The sequence below is a fragment of the Trachurus trachurus genome, assembly GCF_905171665.1.
Source record: "Trachurus trachurus genome assembly, chromosome: 7".
NCBI lineage: Eukaryota > Metazoa > Chordata > Actinopteri > Carangiformes > Carangidae > Trachurus > Trachurus trachurus.
This window is the reverse complement of record NC_139901.1, coordinates 29,246,916-29,265,949: the sequence shown is the minus strand read 5'-3', so window position 1 is coordinate 29,265,949 and position 19,034 is coordinate 29,246,916. Positions and strand designations below refer to the sequence as shown.

The window sequence follows — 19,034 nt, the reverse complement described above, 5'->3', positions numbered from 1 at the left end:
TGTGCTGCTGCATTCTCCACGTCGGCCACTAGAGGTTCTCTGTGATCGCCTTAGTGGCTTTTTGAAATGATCCCACCACCACCAACCACCACCACCATAGAGATGTGGTCCTCTTGAGTCTTTGTTACATCATGTCGGTGATGGATACGTACAATATGTTTTATTAATGACGGATTGATTCAAAAACTCTTCAAAGTACAAACACCTGAGATCAGACCGGCTCATATTTAACGTCTGACAGGACAATGGAGAGCTGCACACGCTGCTGTCATTCAGGTGCCAACACACACAGGACCAACACCTCATGTGTGGAGAAAAACAAAACACACATTTCTACGTTATGATGAAACTATTTCCCCGCCGGCTGCTGTAGAACAGGCCCGATCGGTCTGTATAATGTCTCAGCGTGCGTTAATTAAGCCCCTTTTTTTCTTTTCTCCCCTCCCCTCCCCTATGTCAATGTGTGTGTGACAGGATCTGAGCACAATCCGCTCTTAAAGGTTGATCTCAAAAATAGCACATCAGCTAATGACACCTTCCTGAATGAGTGAGCGAGCGAGCGGGTGAGCGATCCAGCGAGGTCAGGTGTGCGGCGGTTACCTTTGAACTCTGCGGTGCTGGGGTTGATGTGCATCCTCTTCTGACACTCTCCACAGCTCATTAGGAAGCGAGTCACCGCCTCTCTGGGCAGGAAGGCGTAGGTCTCTGCGATCTGTGAGCAGAGCATCAGGAGACCGGGTTAGAGCCACAACAACGACCACAATCACAACCAAAAAAAAAATATATATATATATATAGAAAACTAGGTATAAAACCGTTTCAGGCTGTGACTGAACTCAAACTGCATGCAGGTGTTATATGTGTGGGTTTTTTTTTTTTTATTTGTACCATGCACGTGTGAAAGTTCGGGGTCAGTGATTATGTGTTATCTCGACATGGCATGAGGAGGAATCCTCCCTCTAGGCGAACGAACGGGCGGCCGAGCGCTCCTGGTTTCGTTGTGGCCTAATTCCATCTGCAGCAGCAAGGCCGTAACCATGGAGTCAACATGGGGGGGACCAAATCTCTCTCTTTCTCTCTCTCTCTATATATACTGCATATATACTGTACTTTTCAGACTATAAGCTGCTACTTTTTTCCCCGCCCCGGTGTCCCAGCTTTCATCTCTGCAGCACCGCAACACAAACACGCTCCGTAACCCGTAATCTTTTGTTTATGACGGTTAAGACTACACAAACACACACGCCGTAACATCGTATATGTAATGTAACGTTATCCGGTCGCTCCATTTATTATTTTTTTGCCGGCTTCGTTATAAACAAATGCACATGGAGGAGAGGAGCGTAACCAAAACAGCGGAAAAGTGAGCGGACTTGCACAGTTCCCTACTGTCTTTCTGTGTAAATATCTCATGTTACAACATGAAAACCTGCAGCTTATACTCAAGTGCGGCCTATAATCCGGAAAGTACGGTATATTCGCTAACACATGGGACACTTTTTTCTTTTTTAATCAGTTAGCTATATATTGGGGGGGACATTTGGAGCATATTTGAATTTTGGGGGGGATGTGTCCCCCTCAATGTATATGGTAATTACGGCCCTGATCTGCAGCCCTCAGTGTGTTTCTGCTGCTGCGTTTACCTTACAAACACAACTGCTGGTTCTCATCTCTTTTTTTCTCTCCTTTCTCCTCCTCCTGCTGCTCTTTCAGGTGCAGTTGACTCACATCTACACCTCTTTCTCTCCCCCTCTCCTCCCTCTCTCTCTCCATCTCTCTCTCTCTCTCTCATGCTCAGCCTTTCCCTCCCTGTTTGTCTCCACAGCTATGCCACCCTCTCCCCTCCTCACCCCTCTGGCGTTTCCCTGTAAAATGCGACCTTCACGTGACCATGGAGAGGCAGCAGGGGTGCCCACCAACCCCCCACTGGCCCACCACCACCACCACCATCATCCCCCTTTTGCCCCTTCAGGCAGCGGAGAGGGAAAGGCCACCCAGAGGAGCGTGCACCTCCCAGAAGGCCACAGTGACAGCTCCATATTATGCCCTGCCCCAGTGATGCTGCCTCCTCAAAAGGGTACACACTATGAGACGTGACAGGACCTCTCTACAGGGCAGGAGGAACTGGCTCCACTATTTTTTTCTTTTTTTTTAATCTAAAGGGGGGGCTACACCCACACACACACACACAAAGCCCCTCGACCCAGGACGGATGGACGGACGGACATCCACCGACCGACACAGATACAGCTGCTGCTCCAGAAACATCAATAACGTGACACAAGAAATCAGGTTTTTTCTGTTTGTTTTGTTGCCGTCTTTTGTCTTCTGTCTGTGTTTGGGACGTCCACCCCCACCCCCACCCCCGCCCCTCCCAACCTGAAAGAGCAGTGACCTTTGTTTTCAGATAAAAATGAAATTGTAATTTTGCCTCTTTTGTTATTTACTTGAAATTATTTAAAGGCTTCACACATGCAACCTGGAGAATTAAGCAATAAACAGAGATCTGATTTCCTTAAGTAACTGTAATCATTTGTAGAGTAGAGTGATATGTAATATAAATGTGTCAGGTTATAACCCTAAAACCCTGAAAGAGCAGTGACCTTTGTTTTCAAATAAAAAAAATCCTAAAAAAGATCCTACAGGGAGTTTTCTAAAGGAAGAGATGCTGTCAGTTGCTGCACACTGAAATTTGCAAACTCCCAACAAAAAGCTTGTCGTCGTCAGTTTAACACCCGTGTGAACAAGACAAAAGAGAATAAGCATGAATCCAGTTTGCATACACAGTAAAGAAAATAAAACTAAAAATGACATCTGCACCTTCAGTCTGGAGATCACATGATATATCAGAGCTGTAATTTGCAGGATATCTGGACAAAATGTTAATAAAAAAGAAGATAAACTGACACCGACGTCCCCAGCGTGGCTTAAACCTGAGCAGACGACGTGGTGCATTTTCTAATTTGCATCGAATATAGAATACTTTGCATTAATTAGTGTTATCATGTGATCTCCTAATTGCAGGAGGAGGTGTCATTTTCTTTTCTCGACAGCAGCAGGTCGGTCCGCTTTGCTTTGACGGACTCCCCTGACGTTTTATACAGACATTCATCATCCACCGGTCTCGTTTCCCATCAGCCTCAGCTGCACTCTGTCACCTGCTCATTAGCAGACAGTGGCGAGTGTTGTGTAGGTAAACGTTACACACCTGCAAAACAGCAGCATGTCAGCATGTTGGCGGGCCGATGTTAGGGCTCTTGTCTGTATATAAGGTCGACTACAGTCTGCGTTTTGTTTACACTGATGTCTTTTCTGACGTTTTTTTTATCCGTTTGTGAGATAAATAAAGAAATCTGCTTTTGGGAGCTTGAAGTTTCTTGTGCATTCTTCTCCTTTTTTTTTAAATCTTTATTTAGCATGCTGCTATTTGTCCTACACCTGTGGAGCTGGATGTGGCCCCATGCACACTCTCCACCTCCTTTGCTTTGCTTTGCCACTTTTCTTGATAGATAGATGTTGGTAGACTGATAGATACGAACAGAGAGGAAGAGACAAGAGGGGGAAAAAGATTATGTTTACTGTCAACATCCTCAATATTAACTCAGCTGCAACCTGCAAACACCTGCTCGCGGTGTCTTCAGGACTCCACGACTCATGGCCACTCACCGCTTTGTAGGTCTTCTTCTGGCCCGCGTGTTTGGGCGCTCGGCCCGGGTCGGCCCCCATCTCCACGTGCATGGCATAGATGATGTCGAAGAAGTCCTCGACCACGGCGACGCGCTTCAGGGACGAGTTGTCCTGGGCCGAGTTCCCATCTGAACACTGAAACATTAGAGACGGACAGACAAACAGAGGCCGGAGTTTAGCTGAAGATGTAAAGATGATGATGATATGCAACATGCAAAGATTTGGGCATTCCTCATCAAAATGTCTGTTAATGTGAACAGTTCAGTAAGTGGAAGATGAAAGGATCCCGAAAAAGGCATAAAGTTACAGATGACACATTGCCTTTACATTTTAAACAATAGATTTTCATCTTTTACATTTAAAAGGCAATAACAGAAAAGGAAAAGGGCCCCAGCAAAGGTTTGGCCACCCTTGTAGCCCCCCGTTTGGGAACTATCACAGCGTGTAAACCAGTGATTTTCAACCTTGGGGTCGGGACCCCATGTTGGGGTCACCTGGAATTCAAATGGGGTCCCTATAGTCATAGCAGTAGGTTTGTTACCTTTAATTGTCAGTGCAAGCTATTTTTAGATCGGAAGAGCAGAGCCGTGAGCTGCTCAGAGCTACGCTACGGAGGCTAATGGGATTTCTTGGTTTCCCTTATCAAACTCATCAAATACACAATCCAACAACTCCAAAACGCTCTGGTGGACAAGTTGTGACCTGCACATTCACCACGCTATGAGATAATAACAGAACGTTACCAGACAGAGTTGTTGTAGAGGGAAATTCATGCAAAACCGCAGATGCGCGTTGCCTTCAAGGACAGTTTTTCATCAAGCAGTCTCTGCATTTCCCTCTAAAACAACTCTGTCTCATAACGTTCTGTTATTTTCTCATAGCGTGGTGAATGTGCAGGTCACAACTTGTCCACCAGAGCGTTGTGGAGTTGTTGGATTGTGTATTTGATGAGTTTGATGAGGGAAACCATGAAGAAATCCCATGAGCCTCCGTAGCGTAGCTCTGAGTAGCTCACGGCTCTGCTCCGCCGTTCTGAAAATAGCTTGCACCGACAATTATAAAGGTAATGAACCTACTGCTATGACTATAGGGATTATGGCAATGGGCCAGTTTGCCAAAATGTTTAAGTGTTTTGTGTTTAACTTTATGCCTTTTGGAGATCGTTTCATCTTCCACTTGCTTAACTGTTCATATTAACAGAAATTTTGACCCACGGGTGCCCAAACTTTTGCATGATGCCACTGTAAATATAGAGATTCCTGCATCCAGGATGGAGCAGCAGTCAGAGGGGGGTCGGGGGTTGGGAGGTGGGAGGGGGGGGGTCTATCTGTAGGTCATGTGTGTTTTTACTCCTGCAGACGTTCAGACTTCACATTTCTCCCTCAGGTGGAGGAGAAGTCACCTCATCCACGTTTAAAAATAACACAACAACCACCACTTTACTCCACCGACACCGACACCGACACTGTACGAGCCCAACGACGCTGAGCTGAGCCGAGCCCCTCCCACCCCCACCCCCACCTCCACCTCCACCACCTCTGGCAGCCATCCTGCCTCCCCGTACTGCTGCTGACCCTGTCGCCATAGAAACTACCGCTGATTTCTCTCGGGCAGGTGTGCTGGGCAAAGGGTCATGTGACACACCATGGAAGTGGAATCGCCAGGACAACAGCCTCCATCCACTGCACCACATGGGGCTTTCCTCTCCTTTCCTCTCCTCTCCTCCCCTCTCTACCTCCATCTTTTTCTTTCTTTCTCTTTCTCTCTAAGTAACTCTTTAATTCCCTCCTCCTCTTCCTCCTCTTCCTCTTCCTCCTCCCTCACGAAACAGTCATCAACACTGTTTCCCCTCTTAGATCTTATCGTTTCGTCCCTGCTGCACCTGCTGATATTTTAAACATAAAGTGGCCCAGCAAGCATAAAATGGAACAAATGGATTTGGGGGCTTTTTAATTAGGTTTCTTTCTTTCTTTCTTTCTTCTTTTTTTTTCTTTCTCTCCCAGCGTCCACCTCCTCCACCCAGATATGAGACACCACCACCGTCTTCTGACATTTTCTGGAGATTGGGTTCTGGGTTTTTTCCCTGTGTGAGTGAGAAGAGGGTCCTGAGTTCAGAAACTCCCCGTCCTGCCCCACCATGTTGCCCCCCCCCCCCCCCCTCTCCTATCCTCCCCCGGCGGCGCTGAGGAATCACACTTTTTTTTTTTTTTTACCTCCTCCTCTCCTTGACATTTGTGCCCAGTTCCTGGGATCTGACATTTCATTTTCTCCCTTTTTCCTCCGACTGCTTCCTCCTCTCTTCCGTCCCCCTCCTCCTCCTCCCCTGTCCCGTCCTCCTTTCCCTTCTTTCTTTCTTTTCTTTCTTTCTTTCCCCCTCCCTCCCTCTTTCTCTTTCTTTCCTTCTTTCTTTCTTTCTTTCTTTCTTTCTCCACCCCTCCTCTCCTCTCCCCTTCTCCTTGCTCCTGCTCTCCCAAGTGCGAGGTAATGATCGTTGCCATGGCAACTAAAACCAGCTCACAGAGCGGGTTTGTTTTAATCCGGCCCTCTCTCCCTCCCTCCTTCTCTCCCTCCTTCTCTCCCTCCCTCTTCCTCTCACTAGCCACTCTCCCCTGTCAGCATGGGCTAAATGTAATGATAATAAATGAAATAATAGCGATCCTCCACCTCATCATCGCAGCTGTAATCTATCGCACTTGGAGGTATCATCCTCATCCTCATCCTCATCCTCACCATCCCCCTGGTGACATCACCACCTCCACCGCCGCTGCTGCTGCTGCTGCTGCTGCTGGTGACGGGACAATGGTGTCAGGTCCATTCACGCTGGATTTAGATAATCTCATACAACTGTGGGGTGTGCAGTGAGTGAGTGAGTGCACCCACACCGCTGCTGCTGCTGCTGCTGCATCCTCCACTGAATCTACCCCAATAAAACATCCAGCACACACACATGAACACACACATGATGCACACACACTGGTAACGATTCCTCCAATCAGGAATCCAACACACAACAATAAAGATTCACCTGTGCAACACCTGCATGAGTTAATTCTGATAAAATAAACATCTGTATGGGGCTGCGACTGTCTCTCTATTATGCTCTGCTGATAAACTGATCAATCATTTGGTCTAAAAACGTCAAGTCACTCTGAGTCGGGTCAGTTTTTATTTATAGAGCCGGAGAGATATCACAAATCACACATTTTGGGCTCAGGGGCTTTTGAAAAAAAACTCTGCACAACAACATCACAACATCACAACGACACAACGACACCCTCACTCCTGACAGACTCTCAACAATTAGTGCCGATACACAGAGGTGCAGATCAGATTTACAGTGTTTAAAATCAGTGTGTTGGATTGGATCACACAAAGAAGCATCATGAAGCTCAAAGTTGTTTAGTTTAATGTGATATGAAACAGTAAATTCTCACATTTGAGAAAGTTAAAGAAGTAACTAATCAGTTCATCATAAAGGCCGACGCAACTTAAAGCTGGTTGATTCATAAATAAGTCATAAATAATGTATCTGCAGCTGTTTCTACTTCTCAAATGCGACGATTTGACGCTTTTTATCAATGAAAACTGATTATTTATCGGATTAAAGCCGACACCTTTTGTCTTATTCTGACCTTTTATAGACACAGTGGTTCATTCGTGATGTTAGCTGCAGGCTTTAAAGGTATAATATGTAGGAATCCCCCCCATCTAGCAGTGCGGTTGCATATCTGAACGTATTCTTGATGTTGCATTCACGTGAAATCGGGCAGACGTCAGACAGACAACAGACGCTGCATGTAACAGGATAAACAAGCGTCTATGTAAACAAGTGGTCCGCCAGCACGAGGCAAAACAATACAGGCGTGACAATATGTTGTCATGGTGATGTTGCATTGTTTACCTGACCACCGTTTTACCGTCTTTCTCTCGTGGAGTAAAATGACATCCGGTTGGTTTGCCGACGGCCGTCTGCCTGACTGCACCTGAATGCAACACCAGTGCCTCCGTCCTTCCTCACACTACACAGTGGTGACAGTTTTAACAGGCCGAGCCCACAGCTCCGCTGAGTTTCCGTGGTTACCTACGGTCACGCTGCCACTGAACGTAAAAAATGGCGATGCAACATGGCCGCCTCGGTTCGGTGCGTCGCCCACTTATGTATTTGTAACGACTTGTAACAACTCATTCTAAGGTACGAGAAAGCTTTCATTTGTATGCAGGTGTGATTCGACTTCAGTGAAATACGTATTTGATTGATTTTTGCTAATAAAAAGCCAAATAAGTTACACACTGGGGCTTTAAAGGCTTTAAAGCTGGTTGATTCATAAATAAGTCATAAATAATGTATCTACAGCTGTTTCTGCTTCTCAAATGCGACGATTTGATGCTTTTAATCAATGAAAACTGATTATTTATCAGATTAAAGCCGACACCTTTTGTCTTATTCTGACCTTTTATAGACAAAGTGGTTCATTCATGATGTTAGCTGCAGACTTTAACATAAATATCCTTCAAAATAAGAGTCCTGCATGTGTTTCCTGCACCAGCCCCCCTCCCCCTCCCCCTCCCACCGTCGGCCCCTGAAGGCCTCGTCGGGCGCCCCTGCACTGATAAAGCCCTTTTAGTTTACACACACACACACACACACACACACACACACACACACACACACACACACACACAAGCCAAGAGGGAGTTAAACATTCACCTCTACACACAATGTGCTGTGTGTTTGTGTTTGTGTGTGTTTACAGTTTGTGTCTATCAGGCAGAGCGACATCTCAGAGGAGAATAGCTGTTGAATGGCTCTGTAGATATTTGGTTTCATCAGCAGCACGCCGTTTTAAAGAGCAAAGGAGACGTGTCAGCATCCCTAATCGCCGACAACAACGCTGCAAAACTCTCACCCTCCTCCTTCTCCTTCTCCTTCCTCCTCTTCCTCTCCTCTTCCTCCTTCCTTCTCTCCATCTTTCTATAATCCTGTAGGACTTTGCTCTCCCCTGCCACTGTACAACCAGCCCCCATCATCCCCTCTGCCTGCATGCTCTCCCTGTCCCGCACCAAACCGCTCTGTTGCTAGGAGACTGGAGGGGTTGAGTCGACTGCCCCCACCCCCGCTGGCAGTCACACACACACACACACACACACATGAACACACACCCCACACACACACACACAGTGTAGCAGAGAGTCGCTGAGGGGAGAGAGGAGCAGTCCTGCACACAGGCAGGTCAGGAGGAGGAGGATGAAGCAGCTGGGTCACAAAGAGAGGCCGGCAAAGACAGAAGACATGCATCAACACAAGAAATTAGCTCCACGGGTGCAAAAAGGCGACTAAAAAAAAGAGAAAAAAAATCTGGAAAAGCAAAACATTAAACATCGCGTTTAACTTTTCAAGACGGAGCCACGCCGGTGTTTTATTTATGAGGTGGCTGCACAATAAGTAGCTTAAGTTGTGGCAGCACAGTGATGCATGCTCAGGTGTACGCTCTCTCCCTGTGTGTGTGTGTGTGTGTGTGTGTGTGTGTGTGTGTGTGTGTGTGTGTGTGTGTGTGTGTGTGTGTGTGTGTGTGTGTGTGTGTGTGTGTGTGTGTGTGTGTGTGTGTGTGTGTGCGCATGCCAAGATGGCTGTGTCAACAGAACTCATGACTCAGATTATCTCACTGCAGATGTGACAACAGGTCATCTTCTTTTAAAGCCCCGGCGTCTTCCCTCCGTAAATCTATCAGCCGGCAAATGGACACGTTAATGGGATAATAACCCCTGATTGTGCGTGTGTGTGTGTGTAATAAGGAGAAGACAGTGTGAGGTAAAGGTTCATACCACCCAAAATAAATAAATAAATGAGTCTGTTACCTCCACATGTTTTATGAAAACCCTGTCTCTTTCTATTTCTTTTCTTTTCACCATCATCTTTTCCTCTCTTTTCAGCTCTGTCATTAAAACCCTCCTGTTGTCCACCTGGGTCAAGGAAGGAAGGAAGGAAAGACAAAGGGAAAGATGGGAGGAAAGAAGGAAGGAGAAAAGGAAGGAAAGATAGATGGAGGGAGGGAACAGATTGGGTCAAAAAGGAAGGAAGAAAGAAGGAAGGAAGGGAGGGAGGGCGGGAAAAAGGATTGTGGAAAGAAGGAAAGGAAAAAGGAAGGAAAGAAAGATGGAGGGAGGGAACAGATTCGTTCTAGGAAGGAAGAAGGAAGCAAGAAGGGAAAGAAGGGAGGAAAGAAGGAAGGGGAAAAGGGAAGGAAAGAAAGATGGAGGGTCAATTGGATCAAAAGAGTAAGGAAAAAGAAGTAAGGACGAAGGGAATGAAGGAAGAAAGGAAGGGGAAAATGATTGTGGAAAGAAGAAAGAAAGAAAGAAAGAAAGAAAGAAAGAAAGAAAGAAAGAAAGAAAGATGGAGGAAGGGAACATATTGGGTCAATTTGACCCAGAAGGACGACAGGAGGGTTAAATCCACATTAGGTACAGTAGTAGTAGGTAGTGTGTGTGTGTAATAAGGAGAAGACAGTGTGAGGTAAAGGTTCATACGACAAAAAAAGAAAAAGAAAGAGTCTGTTACCTCCACATATTTTATGAAAACCCTGTCTCTTTCTATTTCTTTTCTCTATCTTCTCTTCTCATTAAATCCACATTAGGTGAACCGACACCGAGCTCTAGCCCTCTGTCCCACGTCCATGTGTGTGTGTAAATGTGTGAGTGTGTGTGAGTGTGTGTGAGTGTGTGTGAGTGTGTGAGTGCTTCTCCTCGGCTGCTCCCATGATGAACATTAGTTGATAGAGTGTGTGACATCCCAGACATCCTAGCGAGCCGGGGACACGGAGAGACAGACAGACAGACAGACAGACACACACACACACACACACACACACACACACACACACACACACACACACACACACACACACACACACACACACACACACACACACAGACCGTCCCAGTGTCTCTGCAGACTCAGCAGCCACTCTGTGTGTTGACGTTCCAGTCACTGACTCAAACACGTTATGCAAATGAGCTGCACATACATCACCATCATCATCATCATCATCATCATCCTCATCATCATCACATCCCAGAGTGCACGGCGTCACTTTCCGCCCGTCGTCAGTCAGACTGTCCCAGTTCGTTAAACGATGTTTGGCCTTGCAAAGGTATTAAAAAAAATGACAGAAGCCGTGTGGTAGGAAGATTATTGCCGTCTTAGAAGACTCTCTATGTGTGTGTGTGTGTGTGTGTGTGTGTGTGTGTGCGTGCGTGTGTGTGTGTGTGTGTGTGTGTGTGCGTGGAGCAGAACTCAGACTATATCTCCCACACAGGGGGGGGGGGGGGAGGCCCCCGGGCCAGTTAAAAATGGTGTTAATTTCTCCTCCTATGGGAAAGCAAAGAACGGTCTCTCCATGGCAACAGAAGAGAGGGTGCTGAAGGGAGGAAACACAGAGCATGCGATCAGCGACCCCCTCTTTGTACACGCACACACACACACACACACACACACACACATTCACACATGCACAGACACACATTCACACACATGCACAGACACATACACTAACCACATACATACGTGTGGTTTGTATGTATTTCGTCATGTACAGTAAAGTCACGGCTGCGTTTTAACGGCTGAAACTGACACATTTTGTCTGAAGCTGCAGGTTTAACAAAGAAAACATCTTCATCATCATTAGAGATGCACCGATCCGATACCCAGATCGGATATCGGCTCCGATATTGACTAATTATTGGATCGGATATCGGATGAATGAGGCCGATCCGGCTTTCCGATCCAGTCGTTTCTTTTTTATTAATACCATACACAGCAATACAGTTACAGCGATCTAGTGTTATTTATTTCTTTTAGCTGCTAATGTAGCCTACACTTTGTTATTTGTTAATAAATAATATTAAGTACATTTATATCTATGTTAATTTGTTACCTTTTGTTTATGTCAAGCCTGATGCCTTCACTCACATGGCAAGGTATACGGTTCATTCATTCAACAGTATCGGATCGGTATCGGGTATCAGCCGATACGCTCAGCCCAGGTATCGGTATCAGATTGGATCGGAAAAAACTGTATCGGTGCATCTCTAAACGTAATCAATACAATCCAGATCATCATCATCATCATTACATGTGATCGGTTTATCTCTGTGCTGCTCTGATGACGGATGTAAACCAGAGCAACCAGGTGATTCTCCTCCGATTTGTTGAGCTTTGTTGAGCCCATGAGTGTGTGTGTGTCTATGTGTGTGTGTGTGTGTGTGTGTGTGTGTGTGAGAGCCCATGTGTTGCCCCCAATAAGCAACTGCCTGCCAGAGAGGGATGATGACACACACACTCACACACACTCACACACACTCACACTCACAAAAAGGAGGCCGGACAAAAGCAGAGTGGAGATTGGCTATGCAGAAATAGCATTAATGCAAATGCTGTTGAATAATAAGGCCGGGGTTCTTTTGACTCTGTGGCCCCCTCCTCACATAGAGAGGAGCTCTCGGGGGAAACGTGGACTAATTAATCAGATAATAATGATGATGTTCCTCTTCCCAGTCGACCACGACGCAGGGAAAACATTTAGAAGATACAGTGATGTGATGAGGAGAGGACGTCCCGAGGAAGGCCTGCTGTGTTTTATAACATTGTTAAAGCTTCTTTCTGTGGCTTCGACCTCCAGATGATCAATAAATCAATCAATAAGCCAATTATTGTTATACATTTTTTGTTGTTTATCGTTTCCTTTATTCTTTTGTTGTTAAATGTCTGAGAAATTAGGAAAACAGTTCATTATAACCTCCCCAGAGCCCAAAGTGGCATATTTTAATGCCTTATTTTATCTCATTTCCAAACAATTAGTCAATTAATTGATAAGTCGATCATAAAGATAAGACATTATCATTTCTGATAATGATTTCAAGCATTTTAAGTTTTTATTTTCTGGCATCTTTTTTGTCTCTTTTTGAAAAACCTGGAGCTGCTTCTTCTTCTTCTTCTTCTTCTTCTTCTATTTTACCGTAATTGGCAGATCAATTGACCGTTATTATCGATAATAAGTCAGTTGCTGCAGCAACCGATCATTTTCATCTTTGGGACACTGGTGTGTGTGTTTGATGAGGAGAGGACGTCCCGAGGAAGGCCTGCTGTGTTTCATAACATCGTTAAAGCTTCTTTCTGTGGCTTCGACCTCCACATGATCAATAAATCAATCAATAAGCCAATTATTGTTATAGCTATTTTTTAATTCTTTTGTTGTTAAATGTCGGAGAAATTAGGAAAAAAGCTCATTATAACCTCTCCAGGGCCCAAAGTGGCATCTTTTAATATCTTATTTGATCTAATTTGCAAACAATTAATCAATTAATTGATTAGTCGATCATAAAGATAAATTCTGATAATGATTTCAAACACTGCTTCCTCAATCTTATCATTTAAAAAACAGCTATTTACTCTGGCGTTTTATTAATTGTATTAATTTCTCGTAATTATAACTGTTTTTATTGCTTGTTGTCGAGTTGCGTCTGTCATTGTGTCATGTGAATTTTGCCTATTGCACCTTGTGACTGTCGTCTGTGAAAGGTGCTATATAAATAAACTTCTTCTATTTTAATTGGCAGATCAATCGACCGATATTATCGATAATCAGTCAGTTGCTGCGGCAACCGATCATTTTCATCTTTGGGACACTGGTGTGTGTGTGTGTGTGTGTGTGTGTGTGTGTGTGTGTGTGTGTGTGTGTGTGTGTGTGCAGGATTATTAGACGAGCTGATGTTGACTGGATTCATAATTTGTGACAGCGCACGCAAACGTCATGTGAAGTCTCTCTGAACGGTGACATGTGTGTGTGTGTGTGTCCATGTGTGTGTGTGTGTGTGTGTGTGTGTCGTCCATGTGTGTGTGAGCATGTGTCCACCAAAACCCCGAAGAACGGAGATATTTACAGATTTCAGTTGGCATGGCAACTAAAAGCAACAGCTCGCAACAGTATTTCAAAATTTTCAGTACAATGCTGGTGTGAGCCGCCGAGAGGAGACACACAGACACACACACAAACACACACACCACACACAGACACACTGAGACACACACACACGGGGCGTTTAAGCGTCTCTCTTGTGAAAGTGGCTGCTCTGCTCTCTGACTCCCTTCATGTCGGGGAAAAAAAGAAAGAAAGAAAGAAAGCGTGTGCTTGTGTAGAAGCTGTAGTGAACGTTTCTGTGGCGCATCTCTGTGTCTGTTTCTGGTCCTATACTCCCCCCCCCCCCCCCCCTCCTCCCTCCTCTTCCTCCCCCCTCCTCCTCTTCCTCCTCCTCCTCCTCTGTAGCGTCCTCTAATCAGGACATAATGAGAGCTAAACGAGGTTGCATCTCCACACTGAGACCGGGCTGCTGCTGCTGCGTTTCTCTGAGACAACAGAGACGGACATGGAGAAAAAAACACAAACACACAGAGAAGAGAAAATTCACCCAGTGTCCGGCTTGAAAAGAAAAGAAGCATCGACTACTGACTGTGCCCTGTCTGTGTGTGTGTCTGTGTGTGTTTCTTTCTGTCCCGCCACTGAAGCCGCCACACTCTGACTGAAGCCGCCTTGTATGCTTCACTGACACACAGAAGAGACCTTCTCTGTCTGCACATCAGCCTCCATCCCCGTCCCCGTCCCCATCCCTGTCCCTACAACTATACTACCCCCACCCTAACCCCCCTCCCTCCCTCCCCCCTCCTCCTCCTCCCCCTCCTCCCTCCTCCTCCTCCCCCTGCTGCTGCTGCCCCCATACAGAAACTTGGCACACCCTGGGAGCAGCTGCAGCGGGGGCTTCCAACGCTGAAGCTCCAGAGACAGGGACACGCCCCCCGGCCCTGCAGCCGCACGAGGAGGAGGCAGTGAGTGACCATTGTGCATGTATGTGTGTGTGTGTGTGTGTGTGTGCGTGTGTGTGTGTGTGTGTGTGTGTGTGTGTGTGTGACAGTCACTCTCCCTCTCAGCAGCCCAGGACGGTCTAGCTACTATATTTATATCTATAAAGCTGAATCAAACACATGCACATGCAGAGGTTGATTTGTGGCGTCTACTCTGGTCTGACTCATCATCACGAGCAGCAGCAGCAGCAGCAGCTTCTGTTGGCTGATGTTTTGTTTGTTGTTTAAATTTCCCAAGTGGAGCTGAGTCAAGGGGAGGTCTCCCCCCTCTCCCCACCCCCCCTCCCATACTCCCACTACATTACCTCCCCACCTGCCTTATGGTATTAGCTACACAAACTGTTTCCTCACACAGTTTCAACTTTTTCCCTTCCCAGCAGCCACAGAGAGTTGTCGTTATTGTTACTGTTGCTGTTGTTGTTGTTTTGGGCCTCGTAGAAGCTCATCAGCTCATCTCCGCTACCTCGTATCGATAAAAAAAAAAACGCTCAGTTGGCAGTTTAATATGTCCACGTATACAGTAGCAGTCTGAACTAATACACTAGTCCAGGCAGTCTAGCTCATTTTGGACCCCAAAGTAGAGCTAATTGTAATAGAATTCTGTGTAACTCAATCGCAAGCCTCCTAAAATGACCATAAAGTTGAATCAACACCTCGCTGAAACAGTTCTGAACATCACGAGCTTCATGAACAAAAGGATTTATTATCAGTGGGGTGTCCAGAACAACATACTAAAAGTCCTAAGAAATCCTAGTTGGGGAAATATGTTTAATTATCATCAATCCAAGATTGATTTACTCTATATAAAGTCTATGGTGCCAATAAGGCCAGACAACAATACAACCCAATGGGGCTGTTTTTTTCCTTTACTCCTATCACAATGAAACTTTACACAATGAAAGTATCTATGAAAAGCCATACACTAATGGAATATGCCCAAAATACACCCAAATAGGCTTTTTTTTGTCTTTACCTTTACTATTCGGGTGTATTTTGGGCATATTCCATTAGTGTATGGCTCATTTGCATATTCAAATTAATTTTCAAAGAAACTTGTAATACAAAAAATGTTAAATTTCATAGATACTTTCATTGTGTGAAGTTTCATTGTGATAGGAGTAAAGGGGAAAAAAATAGCCTTTTGGGGTGTTTTCTGGCCTTATTGGCACCATAGACTTTATACAGTAAATCAATCTTAGTATGTTGTTCTGGACACCTCATAGAAATAATGTGAAAAACATTCTATTACAATTAGTCTGTTGTAAAATGCTATTTTGCCTGGACTACACCCCCCCCCCCCCCCCCCCCCACTGATAATAAATCCTTTCGTTCATGAAGCTCGTGATGTTCAGAACTGTTTCGGCGAGGTGTTGATTCAACTTTATGGTCATTTTAGGAGGCTTGCGATTGAGTTACACAGACAGGTGCTTCAGTGAGAAGAGGAGAGGAGGAGGAGGAGGCTGAGGAGCTGGCACACACACACACACACACACACACACACACACACACACACACACACACACACACACATACACACAACCCCCACCCCTCCACCTCCCCCTCCCCACTCCCCACTCCCTGTATAATGCAATAGAAGCTCAACAGTCAGCAGCACAAACTCCATCCTCCAAAGTGTCAAATCCAATAAAAACTGAACAGTATAAACCGCCACTGCATCAGTTTTTATAGCTGTTCTTAATAAACTGGATCTGTATCAACAATAAATGACACAACAACAACCTAATCATCATCATCATCATCATCGTCAACAACGTGTCCCATCAGGCTCCATCCATCTGCACCTGCGGGGAGCGGGACACCTGTCCTCTTGTCCACAGAGACGGGAAACACAATATGAGTGGAGATTAGGGGACTTTGGTGAAGGCATCTGGTCTGACTGCATGAGTCTTAAAACTGCAGCTTTTCTCACACAGGTAAAACACCTGTGGAGGAGCTGAAACCATAATAATCACAATAATCATAATAATAATAAAGGATTCAGCCTCTAATCGGTGCTAATATCTCCTTTCCTGTTTGTTGACAGAATAAAAACCCTGTCTGAGGTCCAGAGAGGCTCGGTCCCAGCAGGGCGGTGGGGTGAGGGGTGAGGGGTGAGGGGAGATTATTCCCTGAAGGCGCTTATTTAAAATGGTGGTTGTCTCCCTCTGTGGCACAGCAGAACCCCCCCACTCCAAAAAAAAAGGGAGAAAAAAAGGGCAGGCTGACAGTTCATCGTGTTGGCTATGTGTTTATCCTCCGTTGCAACAAAAAAAAGCGAGAGAGAGAAAGAGAAAGAAAGAAGGGGAATGTGGTTTAACCCATAATGCACCTGCAGCGTCGTCGGTCCTCCTGACACGCGCTCAGTCTGAGCATCATCATCATCATTATGTTCATCATCATCATCGCCACCGACATGGAGAAGTGAAGTGTGTGAGCGCTACACAACTCACTCACTCTGACTGACTGGGCGTGTGTCGTTATCAGTCCCGGACAGACCCTTTTGTTTCCGCCACAGCCCCGTCACGTGGTCTCCAATTAACTGCACAGCTGGCTCCGTATAGCTACGTCTATCAAACATGCTTTTATTTTATTTTATTTCATTTGTTTTATTTAAATTAATTGAATCAGTATAATTAGTTTATTTGCCGATGGATGAAGCCGTGTGAATCCGTGTATCCAGCTACAGCTACACAATAAAATGCAGCAGCAGCGGTGGAGACAGACCATCCTGGACTTACACAGGTGTTGCCAGAGCAACGAGTGCCTGCGATCCGCATCCTGCCCAGGACAATGAGACTGAAGAAGAAGCAGAAGCAGAAGAGTGGGGCAAACACTCACACGGGCTGATACAGTGGTGTGTGTTTATGAAAAGAGGAGAGGAAAGAGGGGAGGAAGGGAAGGGGCAGATATTGGACCACAGAGGAGCCCAGTGTCTGCTCCTCTCTCAAAGGGGGGGTTGGGTTTGGGTTTGGGTTGGGGGGTGGGGGGGATCAAATGCTACCGATACACGGCCCTTTTTTTTTCTTTCTTTTTTTTTGTGCTCGGTTTTGCACGGGACAGTGAGGGCGCGTGCATTGCCCTTTTGATAAACCGCTGACAAACAATCAAACGTGGATCTGAATCTGACAGCCTCTAAGTTGGCGTTAATAGCCCGCAGAGGGAGGATGGGGAGGGGGCATCACACACACACACACCGGACTACCCTGACATACCCGACCCACGAAACATGCCGTTGCATCCTCCACACGCGCGCGCACACCACACACACACACACAGAGAGAGAAAGAGAGAGAGCGTCGCCACACCGGTTCTTCAAACAACACGTTAATGTCAATAATCAATAGTCAATAATAATGTGGTGTTTGTATTATTGCAGCTGACAGGAGGAGATGATGGCCATGCATGATAGCCGATATCTTTTTTTTTTTTTTTTTTTTACAATTGCGATTGCCAGGAGGCACCGGCGGCGTTGCTATGGCAGCAGCAGCAAGGGATGAGAGTGTATGGGGCTGCTCTGGTTGGGATGTGGACAGACAAAGTGAATCTTTATCGAGGGCGAGCCGCCGGGACGATATATAAAACACTATGAGTTGTCATTTTCTATTCATGTGACAGGTGCGTGTATAATAATGCAGAAATAATGACAACTTATATTAGGCTATTACAGGCGGCAACGGGACATCTCGTCACACGCACACACACATTACACACACGCACATACACAGACACACACACACACACTTTACCGTTGACTTGACCGGGACATATAGGACGGGTTTCCCCGCCGGGGCTCCTTTCTTGTTGTTGTGCTCTCCCAGGACGTTGGTTCCGACCTGAAATCCCTTCGACTTCACCCAGAATTTGAATTTGGCGTTGATGTGGCTGTTGTCGACGTACACGCCGCCGTCCGACTCGTCGTTCTGCAACAGTGTCTGCATGATTTTGTTGTATTTTCGCCGGGTGACGGTCTTTGTTTTACCGGAGTCTCCGTAAGTCCGGAGGCACCAGTCCTGAAATTCACTGAACATCTCCGCCTCCAACACGACCGGACTACGGCTCCTCTTGGGCGCATCCACGGCGCACGCCTTTTTCGTTGCCATATCGCTCTCCCCCTCTCTCCTTCTCCTTCTCCCTCTCTCTCTCTCTCTCTCCGTTTAAACAGCCCAGGCTAATAAAGACCACACTTGAACGGGCTGGGTTTCTTCTTCTTCCTCTTCTTCTTCTTCCTCTTCTCCTCCTCCTCCGCTCCTGTCCCGCGTCCTGCTGGAGGGGCTTTAGTGTTGGTTCGGGGTTTCCTTCCTTCCTTCCTTCCTTCCTCCAGTAAAAGTGGTCCGGACAGCAGCAGCAGCAGCAGCAGCAGCACACCTGTTTGCAGAGGAGCTATAGTGCTGTCCCGAACCGCAGCGGTGAAAAATGTCACTTCCTCACATCA

General features: G+C 46.1%; 1 protein-coding gene across 1 annotated transcript in view; it reads right to left on the bottom strand.

Moving 5' to 3' along the window:
- Positions 1–18,702, bottom strand: part of nol4la (nucleolar protein 4-like a) — a gene marked incomplete at both ends in the record, with an annotated part of 35,948 nt that extends 17,246 nt beyond the window's left edge. The window contains 3 exons of the mRNA XM_083975306.1: positions 601–712; positions 3,667–3,822; positions 18,349–18,702. Of these exons, the coding sequence (XP_083831432.1) occupies positions 601–712; positions 3,667–3,822; positions 18,349–18,702 (622 nt within the window). The remainder of the gene's footprint in view (positions 1–600; positions 713–3,666; positions 3,823–18,348) is intronic.
- Positions 18,703–19,034: the final 332 nt, after the last annotated feature.